The sequence below is a fragment of the Petaurus breviceps genome, unplaced genomic scaffold (assembly GCF_028583685.1).
Source record: "Petaurus breviceps papuanus isolate PSGF00001 unplaced genomic scaffold, PetGlider_PUasm1.0 90444, whole genome shotgun sequence".
Lineage (NCBI taxonomy): Eukaryota > Metazoa > Chordata > Mammalia > Diprotodontia > Petauridae > Petaurus > Petaurus breviceps.
The window spans coordinates 4,085,172-4,102,618 of NW_027187256.1; the positions used below are offsets into that span (position 1 = coordinate 4,085,172).

Sequence of the window (17,447 nt, forward strand, 5' to 3'; positions counted from 1 at the left end):
TTTACAGATTCTTTCCTTTCTTCCCTCCTCACCCACCCACCTGGGAAGATAAGAAATTCAATATAGGTCGTACATGTGTAGTTACGCAAAATGTGTCCATACTAGCTAAATTGTGAAAGACTAATTATATTTCCCTCTTTTCCCCCACTTATATTATTTTCTACTTTGACCCCATCCCTTTTCAAAAGTGTGTGCTTCTAACTTCCCTGTACCTGAATCGGCCAGCCCTTCTATAAACCTCGCTCTTATCCCCTCCCCCCTATTTTCCACTAGGGTAAGATACCCAATTGAGTGTGTATGTTATTCCCTCCTAAAGCCAAATTCAATGAGAGTAAGGTTGACCCATTCCCTTTCACTTTCCTGTTCTTCCCCTCCATTATAACAGTTTTCTCTTGCCTCTTTTATATGAGATAATTTACCCTATTCTATCACTCCCTTTCTCTTCTCATTATATTCCTCGCTCACCTCTTAATTTTATTTTTTAAATATCATCCCTTCCCATTCAACTCATCCTGTGCCCTCTGTCTATGTATATATGTACACACACATGCACATGATCACATATATATTTATACACACATATACCCTCCTATGTAAAAATATATATGCATGTGTCTATACATATATATTCATATATATTCCCTTCAACTGTCCTCATACTGAGAAAAGTCTCATGAGTTAAAAGTATCATTTGTCCATGTAGGAATATAAATAGTTTAATTTTAATGAGTTCCTAATGATTTTTTTCTGTTTACCTTCTCATGCTTCTTGTGAATCTTGTATTTAAAAGTCAAATTTTCTGCTCAGCTGTTTTTTTCATCAAAAATGCTTAAAAGTCCTCTATTTCATTGAATCACCATATTTTTCCCCTGAAACATTATACTCAGTTTTGTTGGATAGGTGATTCTTGGTTTTAATCCTACCTCCTTTGACCTCTATAATATCATATTCCAAGCCCTTCAATCCCTTACTGTAGAAGCTGCTAGATCTTGTGTTATACTGATTGCATTCCCACAATACTCAAATTGTTTCTTTCTGGCTGCTTGTGATATTTTCTCCTTGACCTGGGAACTCTGGAATTTGGCTATAATATTCCTAAGAGTTTTCTTTTGGGAATCTTTTTCAAGAGGTGATAGGTCAATTCTTTCAATTTCTATTTTGCCCTCTGGTTCTAGAATATCAGAGCAATTTTCCTTAAGAATTTTTTGAAGGATAATTCCTAGGCTCTTTTTTTGATTATGGCTTTCAGGTAGTCCAATAATTTTTAAATGATCTCTCCTGGATCTCTTTTATAGGTCAGTGGTTTTTCCAATGAGATATTTTACATTGCCTTCTATTTTTCATTTGTTTGGATATGTTTTATAATATCTTGATTTCTCATAAAGTTTTAGCTTCCATTTGATCCAATCTAATTTTGAAGGAATTATTCTCTTCAGTGAGTTTTTGAAAACCCTTTTCCATCTGGCCAATTTGGCTTTTCCTTTTTTTATAAAGCAATTGGGATTAAGTAACTTGCCCAAAGTTACATGGCCAGTTGTGTGTGTGTGGGTGTTAAGTATCTGAGGCTGGAACCAATCCCAGGTCATCCTGACTCCAGGGCCAGAGCTCTTACTCACTGCACTACCTAGCCACCCCAGTCAATTTGACTTTTTAAGGCATTCTTCTCATTGGCTTTTTGGGCTTCTTTTGCCATTTGAGTTAGTCTATTGTTTTAAGGTGTTATTTTCTTAAATTATTTGGGGGGTTTCATTTAGCAGCCTCTTGACTTGCTTTCATGATTTTCTTGCATCATTCTCATTTCTCTTCCCAATTTTTTCCCCACTTCTCTTGATTTTCAAAATCCTTCTTGAGCTCCTCTGTGGCCTGTAACCAATTCATATTTTTCTTGGAAGCTTTTGATGCAGGAGTTTTGACTTTGTTGACTTCTTCTGGTTCCATGTTTTGATCCTTTTTGTCCCCAAAAAAGGATTCTATGGTCTTATTGTGCTTCCTCTGCTTGCTCATCTTGCTAGTCAATTATTTGATGTTTGAGTTCTTTGACATGGTAGAACTCTGCTTCCAGAGTGGAAAGAGCTTTTTTCCCAAATCAGTGAGGTTTTTATAAATGTTGTTAGAGGTCTGAAGAAGGTGCCTTCTCTACAACCACAACAAGCTCTAGCACATTAACCACACACCCCAGGACCACCACCCAAGATTACAACCCAGATCTAAGCAGGTGAAAGCAAGAGCAATTACTCTCTGAATGGTTGCTTGGCTCCCCTATGACCTGTAGGCCAGGTGCTCCAAAGGCAGCCATGTGGAAACAGCTGCAGCCGCTACACCTCTGCCACCTCTCACCTTGGGTTGAGGGGCCAGACCACACTTTTCTGTTACACAGTTCCAACAGAGTTCCCCCCTAACCTTTTTCTTTTACTTTGCCATTTATGGGTTGAGAAGTCTGGAAACCACCACAGCTTCCAGTGATTCACTCTCCTGAAATCTGTTCCAGCAGGTCTGGGCCACTGTTTGGGGGCCAGCCTGGTTCCAGGCCCATGAGACTCACATGGGATTGTGCTTGGCTCCCATTTCAGTGCGATAGACCCTTCCTGTTAGCAATCCAGACTGCTTTCAGCAGAAGATTTATTTCTCTCTGTCATTTTGTGGGTTCTGTAGCTCTAAAATTTTTAGAGTCATTATTTTTCATTTATTGATGGTGGTTGGGATGGGAGCTCATGTAATTTCCTGCTTCTACTTCGTCATCTTGGCTAAATAAATCTTCATTGATTGATTGATGGTGTACATGTGATTTCTCACGTCTCCTCCAGTAGAATGAAGGCTCAATGGGGAAAAAAACCTAAATATCTGTATCCTCAGTACCTAGTATACAGTATTTAAATATAACTTGTGTTTAAAAAATGTTTATTCAATTGAATGAAGCTGAATTAAATCAGGAGAAAGGGATAGTTGAAACAGATCTGGTGATTCTGGAACTAGGTCCACAGAAGTTTGGGAGTTGATTATTGACAGATGTAGCAAAGAAGTGTGGAGATAGGAGAAGACATTAGGGGAGTCTAATTACCAAGTGAAAACCTTTCTATCAAGTGCAAAAAATGATAAAGACTGTGTCTAGGGATAACACATGACTTGCTGAGCTAGAATGGAGAAGAGGGAAATAAATAGACAAGGAGGGAGAAAATGTGATAAAAATGAATGACACTTATGAGACTTCTTTCTAGAGACCTTGGGAACACCATCCCAAATATCCTAATAATCACAGATCAACATTTCTACTTTAATATTTGCATTTTATAGGTACATTTTCTATGTCACAATCCTGGGAAACAGTCAGTGAAAGAATTGCTATCTCCATCTTTAAGGGATGGACATTGAATGTGCAGGGAGCAAAAATACTTTCAGGTTTATAGGCAAAACCTAGTAATCCAGGATTTCAGATTATCTGGGCATCAAAAACCTTCACTAGCTGTTTCACTTTAACCTTGGTAAATTAGTTAGTTCTCTCTAATGCAGGCGTACTTATTTTTGTGTGTGTGTGTCATGGACTTCCTTGAACATCTGATCAAGTCTACAGACTCCTCAGACTAAAGGTTTTAAGAAATATTGATCCCCAGAAATCTACCCCATAGATCCTTTGTGACCTGAGGTTCAAAATCTAGTGAAGTGCACCTTTATTTGCATTCTCACAACCTTTTTTTAATGTCAAAATTTTAATGTTTCAGTCAAGTACAATTAAGTTGAAATACAGATATAGAAATATAATACCTTCTTAGTTACTGTTGGTTTGGAACAAACAAAATAGCATCCCTTTTCCTTGGGTGGTCTGCAAATACAGTATTATCTGAGCATTAGTTTTTATGTAAGTTAACATTAGAGCATATCTAGAAAAATCCTATATACAGAAGGAAATTTTCATTTGGTTTGGACGTTTTGTACCAAGAAATTTTTCAAAATGCAAATGCATTTAGTTGGTATCTACTCTTTTCATAAACATTGTACTTCTGGCAAGAAATTGGACAGTATAACTGTGAGTTATTCAGAAACACTGGTGAAGAAGAACTATATTTTCATATAACAACAATCATTTCACTGGGGAAGAAAATTTTGATAACCATATCACCAGTAGATTAAGATATGATTCTTAAATTCTATGCAACTTTTTATACCAGTTGTTAAAATTTAAATAATTTGCATTGTTATTTTACCAGAAACAAACTCTTTATCAAGTTTAAAGCTTACATTTTTTATATATAACCAAAGAAACCACACATAAGATTGTTCCTTATAGCTTAATGGATTTATTTTGCATATGTATATTTAATTTAAAAAAACTATCACAAAGCATTTGTGGTTTGTGTGGTTTATATTGATTGCATCCTAGGTTGGTACATTAAATTATTAATTTAAAATGCAGTTACTTCTTATTTGGTTTGTGAATTATCAAACTCTTCCATAGTTTTTCTTCTTCTCTCCCCATCTCCCCACCCAATATTTTGGCTCTGTCATTCTTAATGAACTCCTTCACCCAAGATCAGGCAGAGAAAATATTTCTTCCAACTCTTATGCCATATACTAGCTATATTTTCTTGTAGTATCTGAAGCAGAGAGTTTCATTTGTCTTGTGCTTCTTTTATACAGAATTTTTTTGTTCATTGTTTAAAATAATTAGTTAATTGAATTCTACTTCTTAACAAGCATAAAAATGGCATTTAAATGGAAAGTTGGATATAACAAAGAATATTTAGGTAAGCTTGGTTAACCAATCACTGAATAGAAGAGTTTGCAGCATAATTTCTAATATGTGAAAACAAAATCAAGATTCAAAACTCTTTGATGTTAAAAAAAAGTTTGTTTAGGTTCTGCTTTTATTAAAATTGCAGAATGTGATTTCTAATGAAATCTCTGTGCTATCTCAGTACCCTTGAAATTTTATTGTTCAAAAATGCTTTTGCTTTTGGTACTGTGTACTGGAATGTGTGATTTAAGATAGCAATTTAAGTTCCTAGTGATGAGGTATGGGCTCTGGGATCCCCCTCTAGCTCTCTTTGAGTCCTTGAGGTACAAGCTCTGGGAGCTCACCCTTGAACTCTGATTAAAACTTATGAGGCATTTGCATGAAGCAATAAGCCTTACATAGTGGCTGGGCTCAGACTACTCTTAGTAGCCTAGCTACCAATCTTGTTGCCATGTCTATGAGAGTGCCATAGAATGATTTAGCACAGATTTACTCTGTGTCTAATGCAAGTAAACTTTTAATAAATTTTACTTTTGGGCAGCTAGGTGGTGCAGTGAATAGAGCACTGGCCCTGGAGTCAGGAGGACCTGAGTTCAAATCCAGGCTCAGACACTTGACACACTTACTAGCCATGTGACTTTGGGCAAGTCACTTAATCCCAATTGCCCTCCAAAAAGCAAAAAAAAAAAAATTAAAACATAAACTTTACTTTTCTTTGGCCAAGAGAAGACTTGAGTCAAATTCATTCAGCAGGATCCAACATGTTGGTATTCTGGGGTCTTGGCACTCTCACTATTCTATAGCACTCTCAATATGGGGTCTTATATACAGAAAGTTGTGGGAGGAATCTAGGGGCAGTCTAGAGGAGGAGTTTGGGGAGGGTCTTCAAGAGGAGTTGATGAGGTCAATGAGTGATTTAAGGGTAGGAAGTTGCTGGAGGCTAAGTGGAGATTACAGACAATGGTGGTCTAGGCCAGTCCAAGAGTGGATTGATATTTTGATATGCTCAAGGATGGGAAGTAGATGAACAATGGGAGGCTAGGCTACTAACAGAGCTCTGGGTTCAGCCACAATGTAAGGCTTATTGCTTCATGCAAATGCCTCATAAGATTTAATCAGAGTTGGGGGGGGGGGGGTTCCCAGAGCCTGTACCTCAAGGACTCAAGGAGAGCTAGAGGGGGCTCCCAGATCTCATACCTCATCATTAGGACTTTTGCTTAGATATTAATGGGATACATTTTCACATATTCTCATAGTACTACTATGAGTTAGCTATCTAATTAATTAAAATATATGTTAATATAATGAGTTTTGTTTCATAAAATAGATTCTGTGGTTTATAGTTCTTGAAAACACTGATATCCCAATCACTAAAGCACATCTTGGTATTGGAATAATTGTAGAACTCTAAAAAAGTGCCTCACAATGATTATTTTTAGACTAAGATTTCTTTTGGAGTTTCTCAGTGATAAAGTACAACAGAAACTATACTTTGGAGACACATCAATACCATATAGAATATGGCATCACTGCCTGTAGCCAAATAAACTAAAAGATCTTGGATATTGTTGTCTTCCTTGTCTAAAGTTCTGTGAGAGTTTTGGTTATTCTCAGGAACATAGTTTAAAACAGGATCTGTCTTTAATAAGTTGGTTTGAGAAGAGATGTTAAATTACATAAGATATTCTTAATTTATTTGAGTCTTCATGCTTGAGATTCAATCACAGTTGTTAAAATCAACAATAAGAAATTAGTTAAGATCTTTAAAGAAAACTAATATCCATATAATTTTAAGGGTTAAATATAGAAAAGTAAGTGAAAGGAATTCAAATGAGGCATTACATAGAAAAAAACAGACAAATTATTTAGCGCTCAGGAAACAGACCATTAAAAGCAAATAAACCAGGATCTATAAAAATCAAGAACCAAGGAACCCAGAGGAATTTCCAGTCTTCTCATAGTCATGCACTACATAGTGATGTCAAGGACCAGCATAGTTTCTTTTCTTCTTACTAATTAGCATTACATAGTGGTCATAATAAATATTTAAATGCAGTTGATTGCAATCATACAATACAGTACAACATAAAACAGACAAAATTCCCAATTGCAGGAAGGCAGCTGATAGAAGTTTGATCCCTGATATTTTGACAGTTCTCCTCTCATACAGAACACACATGCATCTTGCATACCCTAGCTCTTTAGTTCTTGCAAGTCCTTTTAGAGATTTCTCCTAACATCTTTAAATTTGCAACCTGGAAGAGAACATAAACCTAGAAACTGAGAACAACTCACAAGGGATAAGGGTAACTATTATCCCTGAAATGAAGACTGTTCATTTTCAACTGGCTCTTCATCTGATGAGTCGAACTCATACCGGGCACCTTCATCACCTTCACAGTGAGGCTGCAGGGATCCCAGAAACAGGCTTCAGTTCCTTTCCCTTGGAGGGTCTGCCTTTTCTTATTTTCACAGAGCTCATTGGTACCTTTCTTCTAGGAGTCAGGGAAATGTCATATCCCAGCACATCTCACAACTTCTAAGAAAAAGGAAACATTTTTCTTTCTGGGTTTTCTTCCCTTTTCCTCTCTTTGGAACAGAGCTGAGGAGAGAGAAAGGAGAGAACTTAGAATCAAAGTGTTAGCAGGCCCATAAGTTGAATCCCTAGGACTGTACTTTTTCAACCAAAAAATTCCCAGAAATCAGCAACAGACCTTGTGAACTTCCTATTAAATAAGTTGAAATTGGAATATAATTGATCTCTTTGTGATGATATGTTTAGTAGGACCCCTATGCTTTTACAACCTGTCATTTAACATGCTTTAAAAAGATAATATTTCTTTTAACTTAAGTATCTTTGAAGATCCCATGATTTTATTGGTGTATAGGCATTCCCTCTACACACTAAACTTCCAACTATTCCATAGCCTCTCATTTTGTTGGAGTCTTACTTGTAGTTTCCTTCCCAATAAATGCTCTATAAATTACTGACAAGACAATGAAGGCCTCTCTCTTATCATTTTATTTCAGGGGCACCAGTTTACCACCTACCCTTCTGGAGGGAGCCTTTCCACATCTTTCTTTATTCTAGGTCCCTTTCCTCTGTTGATTATTTCAAATTTATCTTGCATGTAACTTTTTTTATAGCCATTTTCTTGTTGTCTCTCCCATTGGCCTGTGAGAAAAAAAAAATGACTGTCTTTTGCCTTTCTTTGCATCACCAATACTTAGCATAGTTTATGGCATATAGTTAAGAGTTTAATATATATTGACTGACTCATGCCAGAGTTAAAAATGGAGCTGAGGGATCAGAAAATTTTGTCCAAAAAAAACCTAAAGTTTAGAAGGGTGAATTTCTTTCTCCCTCCAGTACATTACTATACTTTGAGGTCCACTGCTGGCCTTGCACATAAAACACTATTTGCGGCTCAACCATTACTTGTCCTGTCAAGGCACTACCCCTCTCTCCCTGGGCCTGGTAGCCAACCAAAAGCAGGTTTCAGTAGGTTACTTTTTGGCATGTCACAGGATAAGAGAGATAAACCCTTCTCTTCTCCTCCCTGCTTCTGTTGCCTTTGCCTACTGCTCCTTAATATTATTTCTTCCAAGAATTAGGAGGTTAAGAGCATAGGACTGAGTCTCAGAGGATAACCCACTTAGGTGCCACAACTACCAACCCCAGGACTGCACCTTATCAAATTGAATTTTATAGGTCAGATTTTTGCTCAGAAGTCACCATTTAGAAGCATCAATGTTGTTATGTTCCAGGTAAGGTAGGATCACAAGGCTTTCTAGGCGATCAGGTAAACTTCTCCCATGAACTGTCTAACCTTCTTCTTTCCAGTTAGAAGCCTTATAGTGTGCTGCTCTCTGTATCTCCCCTACTAATCCTGTGATATATTCTCCAGGCACTGAAAATGCTAGTTACTTATGTAACAGAAAAGAAATGAACTAATGAGTCACTTCTACTCTCTAACCAGACCATCTTTTATTGTAGTCAAATACATCCATAATAATGTCACATTTGTCAATCATAACATGATTCATCATCGGTTACATGGTACTACTTTCATATACAGATTGTGAGTTTTTCATTGGCTTTTGGAATTTCCATTTTAATTCTGAGAAATTATATTCCCCAATTCACAGCCATGAAGTGTCAACAAGAACATAGAATGATTGAAGAGACAAAATTTTCCTAGAAAGAGAAAATTGGAACCACAGAAAACAATGTGCAGATTCTCAAAAGCAATGGAGTCTCCTCTCAGAGTTGTATCAGGACCTGGCTTTTTGTCCTCCCACAACTTCTGCCCTAGATATACTTAATATAGCACTAACTCAATGAAGTTTAGAGCCAGCTACATGAAGTTTCATACACTTTGCTTTTCCAATGTGGATACTTAGCTGATCAATTTCACAGTGTGATGGATTGTACTGATGATTCATTGCAGTTAACTTCATATTAATTACAGTGTACCAGTATTGACAGAAAGCTTTCTGGATGTTTTTTCTTCAATAAAGAATTTTCATTCATTTTTAAGTTATATAAGAGCTCTATTTAACATACACAAATACCTTTACTCAATTCACAATTACAAGAAAAGATTTGAATTCAATACATATTCCAATTTCCTAAGGTATGCCCTGAAACTCCAGGATGAAGTCTTCATTTTACTATCACTCAAAAATTCTAACCATCTACATGGACACCACTGAAGAGTCTCCTTAAAAGCAACATTTGTTTTTACTGATATAATATGAAATGGAACCTGAGAAAAAATACATATCAACTGTTCTGCAGGTATTTTCCCCCACCTCCCCAGTTAGAGAGTGATTAACTGAATAATTTTTAAAGATAACCCATTTCATGGTATCTGCCCTTTCAAGTGAAATTAAAGAAGATTAATAGAATTTCAAGAGAAAAAGAAAATGCCTAAATGTTTTCTCTTTTTACCATGGCACACAGGGTTTCCACTCCTGCCATGTATTCTCCCAATTACCTACAACCCTGAGGTCATGCAAAATGGTGAGCTTATTATACTGAGTCAGCTGCAACCATCTAATCATTCTGTCTTTCCAGGGCATTGCTCATGCCTACTGATATGCACTATCCCAATCTGATCTCCCATCCCAAGGCCATGCTGATTAGTAATTGCTCACTAAATCTCAGCAGCCCTGACTCCGACCCTGATTTTCTACTTCTTCCTTCAAATCAAGACTACCATTGCTTTGTGTCTCCATTTGACATCCTTCCCTAGCAACAACTGTAGTGTATGTGCAGCAGTTAGTATAACCTTTATGAATTCTGGGCATCCTTATCCCAACTTCTACTTTCAATGTCTACTCAGGTCCTTGGCAAAACTATATCTCTCTTCTCCCATTATCATTAGGGCTGGGCTGCAGGGTGAAGTAATTTTCCTCTAATGACAATGGCTCAAGTCATTATTCCAGTGTTGTATCAATTGCTAGTGACTAGCATCCCAGTTTCATATAATAAATTGACATCAATTAGTTTTTACTAAGAGCTATTTACTGATAAAATGTAGGAAGAACAGAACTATACAAACATTTTCCCCCAGCATCTGATGTGAAACATTTTTCCCTCATACTACTTCAGTCCTTGGAGAGAATGGACTGAACTTAGTAATAGTTCCTATCTAATATTCAGAGTACTTTTGAATGTGGCAGGGCAGATGGGAAAGTCCATTATTCACTCTTGGTCATCTCTGATCAATTTCAATGCTGTGTCAAGCAGGTCACTTCAATTCTTACCCTACTGAGTTAAGTCTGACACAGATTCCAGTTTACACAGCCCTAGCCGATCACTTTCCTGGCCTTTCAAGGCTATCCAACCACAACTTAGTCTAATACCTCATCTAAGAATGAAAAAAAAAATAGGTAAAACAGAGATAGAAGCAACAGCAGGGCTATGTGCACACCATCTACGTAGAGACAACCTTAGAGACCCCAAGGTGTCTCCCCCCATCAAGAGGCTTACAACATTCCTCATCCAAATGCATCCAGGCAGAAAAAAGTTCTCAATCATTTTGCTAATGCCTTGTTTATTACTTGTGTAACACTCAGTATTGGCTCAGCACCGAAACAAAAGACTCCTCTTTTTTCATGAGGAGGGCGGAAACAGCATCAAAGACAGCTCTGAAGTTCCCATGGGGTGATGTTAGCAGAGAAGATTAATCGTACTCATATGGACTAGGCTCATTGACCAATCCCAATTCCCTAACTGACCAATCCCAATTAGAACATTAGCTACTTGAGGGCAAGGATTTCTCTTCTTTTGTATTTGTAGTCCTAACAGTGTTGCCTCAAACACCTGAGACCTGGGAAAGACCTTAGCTTAAAAAGACCAAAGTCTCCCTCTGTATCTAGGATTATCTTCAGTCATTCTGATCTATGTCTTTCCACTGAACTCAGATGACCCTGGAGAAGAGACTAAGGATGATAACTTTGCACAACTCCACCTCACTTAAATCCAACTCACTTCCTAGTCAAGCCATCACCCTCTTGCTGTCATTGGTACTCTTCAAGAAGGAAGGACAAAGAACAACAATCTGTTTTGGTAGCACCCACAATAACTGCATATCCTACCTATGTCAGACAAGTCCAGTCCTACTGATAATTAATATTTCTACCAGGAATGAAATAATGTCAATATTTCTACTTACCCCATGGTTAAATCTCACATGTAGATCTAATTTCAGCCATCACAAACACTTGCTTAATTCTTTTTTCCTTTTTGGAGTATGCACAGTGGTGACATGGTAGGCTGGATGTCGTGTTCCATACCCCCTGCCAGATCTTCTTAGACCTCAGTCCATAGATGAGGGGATTCAAAGTGGGTGGAATGACAAGGTATAAGTCAGCTAGCAGAACTTGAGTGTGCACAGGAACCATATCTTGACCCCACCAATCCACATAGACAGATATCAACCCAGGTAGATAGAAAAGTGCCATGACCCCCACATGGGAACCACATGTACTAAGTGCCTTTTGCCTAGCATTCTTAGAGGAAAGATTAAATACTGCCTGAAGAATTAAACTGTAAGAGGCAGAGATGAATGTCACATCAATGCCTACAACAACAGAGGATCCTATCAGTGCATAGAGATTACTAATTGTGTGGTCAGAACATGCCAAGTTGGCCACAGCCATGTGCTCACAATAGGAATGAGGGACATCATGTGAGCCACAATATGGCAGATGGCTTACCATCCAACTCAGTGGGGTCAAAGCAATGGTAGCTCTTACCACAATTGCCACATTGATGCCCAGAATTTTCCGTGGTGTAAGGATTGTATTATAGTGCAAGGGTTTGCAGATGGCCACATAGCGGTCAAAAGCCATGGCTAGCAGAAGCCCTGACTCCAGGGCTGTGGCTGTATGAACTATGTACATCTGGGTGAAGCAGGCAGTGAAGGCAATGGTTCCATTGCCTGACCAGAAGATACTCAACATCTTTGGGGCCACAGATGTTGCCATGATGATGTCCACACCAGCCAAGACACACAGGAAATAATACATGGGCTCATGTAGTGCAGGGTCCACCCAGATCACAGTCATGATGAGGCTGTTCCCCACAAGGACCATACTATACATGGCACTGAGGAGGGCTGCTAGCCAGAGGTGAGTCTCCTCAAGTCCTGGAATACCCATGAGGAAGAAGGTGGCAGGAGGTAATGACGTGTGGTTGGAGTGTAATTGTAACATCATTGAGGAGACTTCTTTCCTATAAATAAAGCCACATGAGTCAATAGTGCCTAGAGAAACAATGTAAGTGGGGAAGAAAAGTGGAGTTATCTAAAAAGATCAATGTGGCTGCTGTACAGAGCACTTGTGGACCAACATGGTAAAGTCTCTGAAAATTGCTCATAAAGAAAAGCCAGTATGTTTCAGAAGCAGGACTTGAATTCAGGTCTTCCTGTCTTTGAGTACAGATCTCTATCAAATTTCCTCATGGGTTAAATATTACATGTAGCTTAGTTTCTTATTCTAATAAACTTTCATCACATGCTTCTGTTATGTTCAGTGAATGTTTCCTGTATACAGTGGTGCTAGTTGCATGAAATTCTAATATGGAGGAAGCTAGGTGGTACAGTGGATAGAGTGTTGCACTGGAGGTCAGGAAGTTCTGAGATCAAATTCTGCCTTAGACACTTACTAGTTATATGACCCTGGGAAAGGCAAATTCTTTTATCTTTAATTTCCTCATCTGTAAAATGAGAAAAATAATAGTACCCACATCTCAGGACTGTTGTGAGAACTAGTGAAATACTCTTTAAGCATTTTGAAAACCTAAAAGCCCTATATAAATGCTACTTTTTTTCTTGATAACAATGCAAAACATTATGTATTGATATGTAAATTATACTTTGAAATTGAGATGATTTCCTGTAATTAACTTAGGTATCAATTTATCATGTTAATGACATGAGTAGAGGATGTAATAGGTCTAAGAAGCACAAGTGACATGAGTATCTTCTGCCTGAGATGGACACAGATTGGGATAATGAGAGATGATGGGAAACATGGAGATTTTGGTCCCAATGATTGCCTTATTTCCCTCCTCTTTCTATTTGCTCTTAAAGAATCAACTTGCCTATGCTCTCCACTTATTTTTGCTAAGACTTTAGTAGCAAGACCACACACCCTTTTTGTATGAACCGGATCTAGTATTAGGAAGTAAATTCAGTAATATGTGTAAGAAGTAGGCAGCAATAAGGAACCATGGCAGAAAGTGGGTTAGAGACCATTTCAGAACATAATTTGACTGGAAATCAAAGTAAATCTGATCAATGTGATGAAGAAAAATGATTCCCATACCAGGCCAGTGTTATATCTTCTGAAATGAGGAGGCAAGAGCAGGAAATACAGAACATACTAGGTATAAGGCCAAAGAAGAGGGAGGAGTTTTCCTATAATGGGATGAGCCATGATCTTAGCAATTAATCTACATATTAATATAGGTTAATTAAAATCCTAGAGCAACAGGAGGAAAGTGATGCCATCCCAAAAAAGATCAGATTCCTTAGATTATAATTTCCAGGGTCCTCTCTTCAACCCTTTTAAAGAATGCTTTGTTTATTATAATTCTTCAGTCCTCCAGCTTAGTGTCCATCTTGAAGGTCAGGCTATAAACATTGACCATCACTTCCAAAATATCACTATAAATTTTCTTTAAAACTTTGTTGCAAGGCATTTTATTTTGGTGATTTCAGTAACAGTTGAAATAAACATTTCTAATCTCCCATTTCCGAGTCACTGTCCTCAGTGACAAGTACAGAAAGATTTTTTAAAGTTTCTCCTTCCGTCAAGGAACTGATACATGCCATCAAATTAAATCTCATAGCATACATATCATAGACACATCAAATGATTGATTTTACTTGGGAGGATAAGATGGTGGAGGGAAAGGAATTTCTTAGTCAATTACATCACTGCCCTAGCCCTCAAGAGTAGGCTATAGTGCTGTGCTCAACTCTCATTTTGCTTCTCTTTTCTCTGTCAAGGAGAATGCTCCTTGGATCAGAAAAAGCATGATCACAAAATAAATAATACAGAAGTGGTATAAAAGATAAGTAAAATGATATTTAAGAGTTTTTAGTTGTCTTTAATAAAAATAAGTCACTTGGCCCAAGCTTATTAAATTCTAATATACTTAATGAACTAGCAAAAGAGATGACTGATTCATTATCAATGAAATCTAAAGAAGCATGGAGCACAAGAGGGATGCCACAGAATGAGAGAAGGAAAAATAAACTAATTTCCAAGAGAAAAAAAGAGAGAACTGAATCTTCAAATCATACCAATGGATTTCTTGCCTTTGACTCCTGAAAAAATTCTCGACTGTGTTATTAAAGAGATGGTGAGTTAACATCTAGAAAAGGCAACAGTTATTTAAAAATAAGAAAGAAAACAAGAGCCAAGACAGCTTCAGCAAGAACAGTTCGTGATAATCTAACCTTATTTCCATTTTTCAAAGACCTAGTAACCTGATCAGGGAAATTTTGGAGATATAGTTTATGGTTCTTAGATTTTAGCAAAAAGTACTTTAATCAGATTCTTATGGAAAGAGATACAATGAGGTCAGTTAATAGGATGATTAGATGAATTTAGAACTGATTGCAAGTCCAGTTTCACAAAGATGTTATTGATGGTTCCAAATAACCATGAACGGATGCCTCTAATGGAATGCGCCAGGGTTCTGTACAAGGCCCTACAATGTTAAACTCTTTATCAGAGACTTGGATAAGGTATAGATGATCTCATTTATTTCAAACTTGATATCATAAAAAAGATAAGAAGCTAGAAGGGAAAAATAACCTACTTGGTTACAAATTCAGCCCAATATTCTAGTCTGTCCTCATTTCCTGGTATCCTAATTCTGTTAAGATGAAATATAGCAGTTTTGAATATAAACTCTTATATTTGGATTCAAGAAAGAAACTTCATAATACAAGATGGAAAAGATCAAGTGAGACATCAGTTTGTTTCAAATTGCTGTCATGGCTCAATTAAACTGTCTCCTCTCCCATTATACTTTTCTCAGCTACTGCAGGTAAAAGTGTTACACACTTTTCCCAGAAAGTTTTAGGGAAGCTAAAACTACAAAAAGATATTAGGCAGAAGGTTCTAATAATAGTACAGCAGTGAGAATTAATAAATGCCTGAAACATGATGGTGAAAATGAGAATGGAGAGTAAAGAATAGAGTTAGCATTTATGTAGCACCTTAAGGTTTGCAAAGCACTTCAGAAATATTATCTCATTTGATCTTCATAATGGCCCTTTGAGGTAAGTGCTATTTTTATCTCCATTTTACAGATGAGAGAAAAATAGGTTTAGTGATTTGCCCAGGGTTATGAGGGAAGATTCAAACTCAAGTCTTCCTGACTCCAAGTCCAGCACTCTACCTACTCACTATATCACATAGCCTGATTAGAAATGATATAGATATAGAAGTAATAGAACCATGGAGTGACTTGGGAAAGATGGGATGTACCCTGTGCATAATAGTCTGCTAATGCAACGGAGAATAGATGTAAAACTATCAGATCCCTTGTCTCTACATAAATAGCTTAAGCAGCTCTGAGAAGCATGGCATCTTAAGTCAAATACAACTTCTTTTTGAATGAATCCCTTTATAAATCTCAACAAGTTGTCCTCCAACTTCTACTGGAAAACTTCTAGTGAAAAAAAAACCATTACTTACTGGAGCATCTCATTATAGTTTTGGATACTTTCATATTTTAATAAGTTTTTCCTACTTGGAAAAAAATGCATCATGAAATCCTTGCTCTAGTTGTACTTCAGGGGCTAGTCCTTCCTTATAAGCCTGTAAAGTGGTTCATGAAAATATTAATTTAATTTGCCCAATGAATTCATAGGCAAAGAATCAGGATATTTAGCCAAAATTACAAGATTTCCAACCTCCATGTTTTACACCTATGATACCTTCATTGTGTGGCTTACCCAAAGCCATTTGTCAGCTAATTGTGATCTGTGGATCAGAAATCAGATTCTCAGAGTCAAAAGGGTCATCTAGGCTAAACACCTCATTTTTCAATTGGGAAAATTAAGATTATCACCAGTCCTCTTTATTTAATAGAAACCTATTCCTTATTACCTGTGAATGCCATTCTTTACCTGGGTCTCCAAACATTTCTCTGGTAAACCTACATTCATAATTCTACTGGAATTAGAATAAAAGAACTTAGGTTTGAAACTTAGATCTCCCTCTCAGTATTTATGTGACACTGGGCAAATCACCTCACGACTCAGCTCCAGTTTCCTCATCTGTACAGTAAAACCATCAGACCAGATGACCTCTAAGGTCTTTTGAAGATCTTCATCTATGATTCTAAGAACTCTCTTTGAAGACCACAGTCCAACCCACCACCCAATAGCATTTACCTTTATCCTCTGCAGAGGTACCCACCTCACTCATTGTCCTTCCCTTCCCTCCTATAAAGAGGGGTCTCCTACAGATTCTCTGTAGGACATGATAGTCAATTCTAAGTGAAGGAAGATTTATATAATCCTTCCACATTTCATTACGGTGGTGTGAAGGATGTGGGAATCAGAGATTGAGTCTGTACTCTTTACTTTTAGAGTAATCTCCATCTAAGAAGTTTGCTTTTTGTGTGACATGTAGATTCTCTTGGGACACCATTTTCCCTAGTATATCCAAACTGTTATTACAAGTTCCCTTGTCCCCAGGCAGCCCATTCACCATCCCTTAGAACAACAACACAGGCATGCCTTCCAAATATGGCTCCCTAGAGTCTAGCTACACCCTTTTCCCTAGAGTCCAGGAAATTAACAGAAAGAACCCAGATATTAAGGTAGAAGGAACCCTGGACAGAGAGTCAAGAGATGAAAGTTCTAATCCTGGCCCTCGTACTTGGGGTCTCATTCCCCACTGTAAGTTTCAGTTTCCATCTCCATAAAGTCAGAGTTTGGGACATACAACATGGTTTCTAGAGTACTCTCCAGTACTAACCAGTTATACTGTTGGGCTCCTAGGCTCATCTCTATGGGACTGGTTAAGTAGAGAAAGGGGAGCCCTAGGAATTCAAAATTAGAAAGAGAAATGATGAGACATCCATCTCCCCACAGTATATCTCCACATTTAATCACCAGGAATCTCTCCCAGGCCTGAAAGAGTCGCTAGCAGTGATTGAAGTTTTGCCTCTTTCTTCCTC

At 37.5% G+C, this 17,447-nt stretch overlaps 2 protein-coding genes across 2 annotated transcripts in view; both read right to left on the reverse strand.

Moving 5' to 3' along the window:
• The window catches only part of LOC138177798 (olfactory receptor 52I1-like), a 38,143-nt gene extending 26,726 nt beyond the window's left edge, over positions 1–11,417 (reverse strand). The window contains exon 1 of the mRNA XM_069108999.1: positions 11,413–11,417. Within this exon, the coding sequence (XP_068965100.1) occupies positions 11,413–11,417 (5 nt within the window). The remainder of the gene's footprint in view (positions 1–11,412) is intronic.
• Positions 11,418–11,419: 2 nt separating this feature from the next.
• Positions 11,420–16,690, reverse strand: LOC138177799 (olfactory receptor 52I1-like). The gene is made up of 2 exons (XM_069109000.1): positions 16,657–16,690; positions 11,420–12,504 (listed from the first exon to the last, which is right to left on the reverse strand). The coding sequence occupies exons 1-2, from the start codon at positions 16,688–16,690 to the stop codon at positions 11,420–11,422; spliced, it is 1,119 nt and encodes a 372-aa protein (XP_068965101.1).
• Positions 16,691–17,447: the final 757 nt, after the last annotated feature.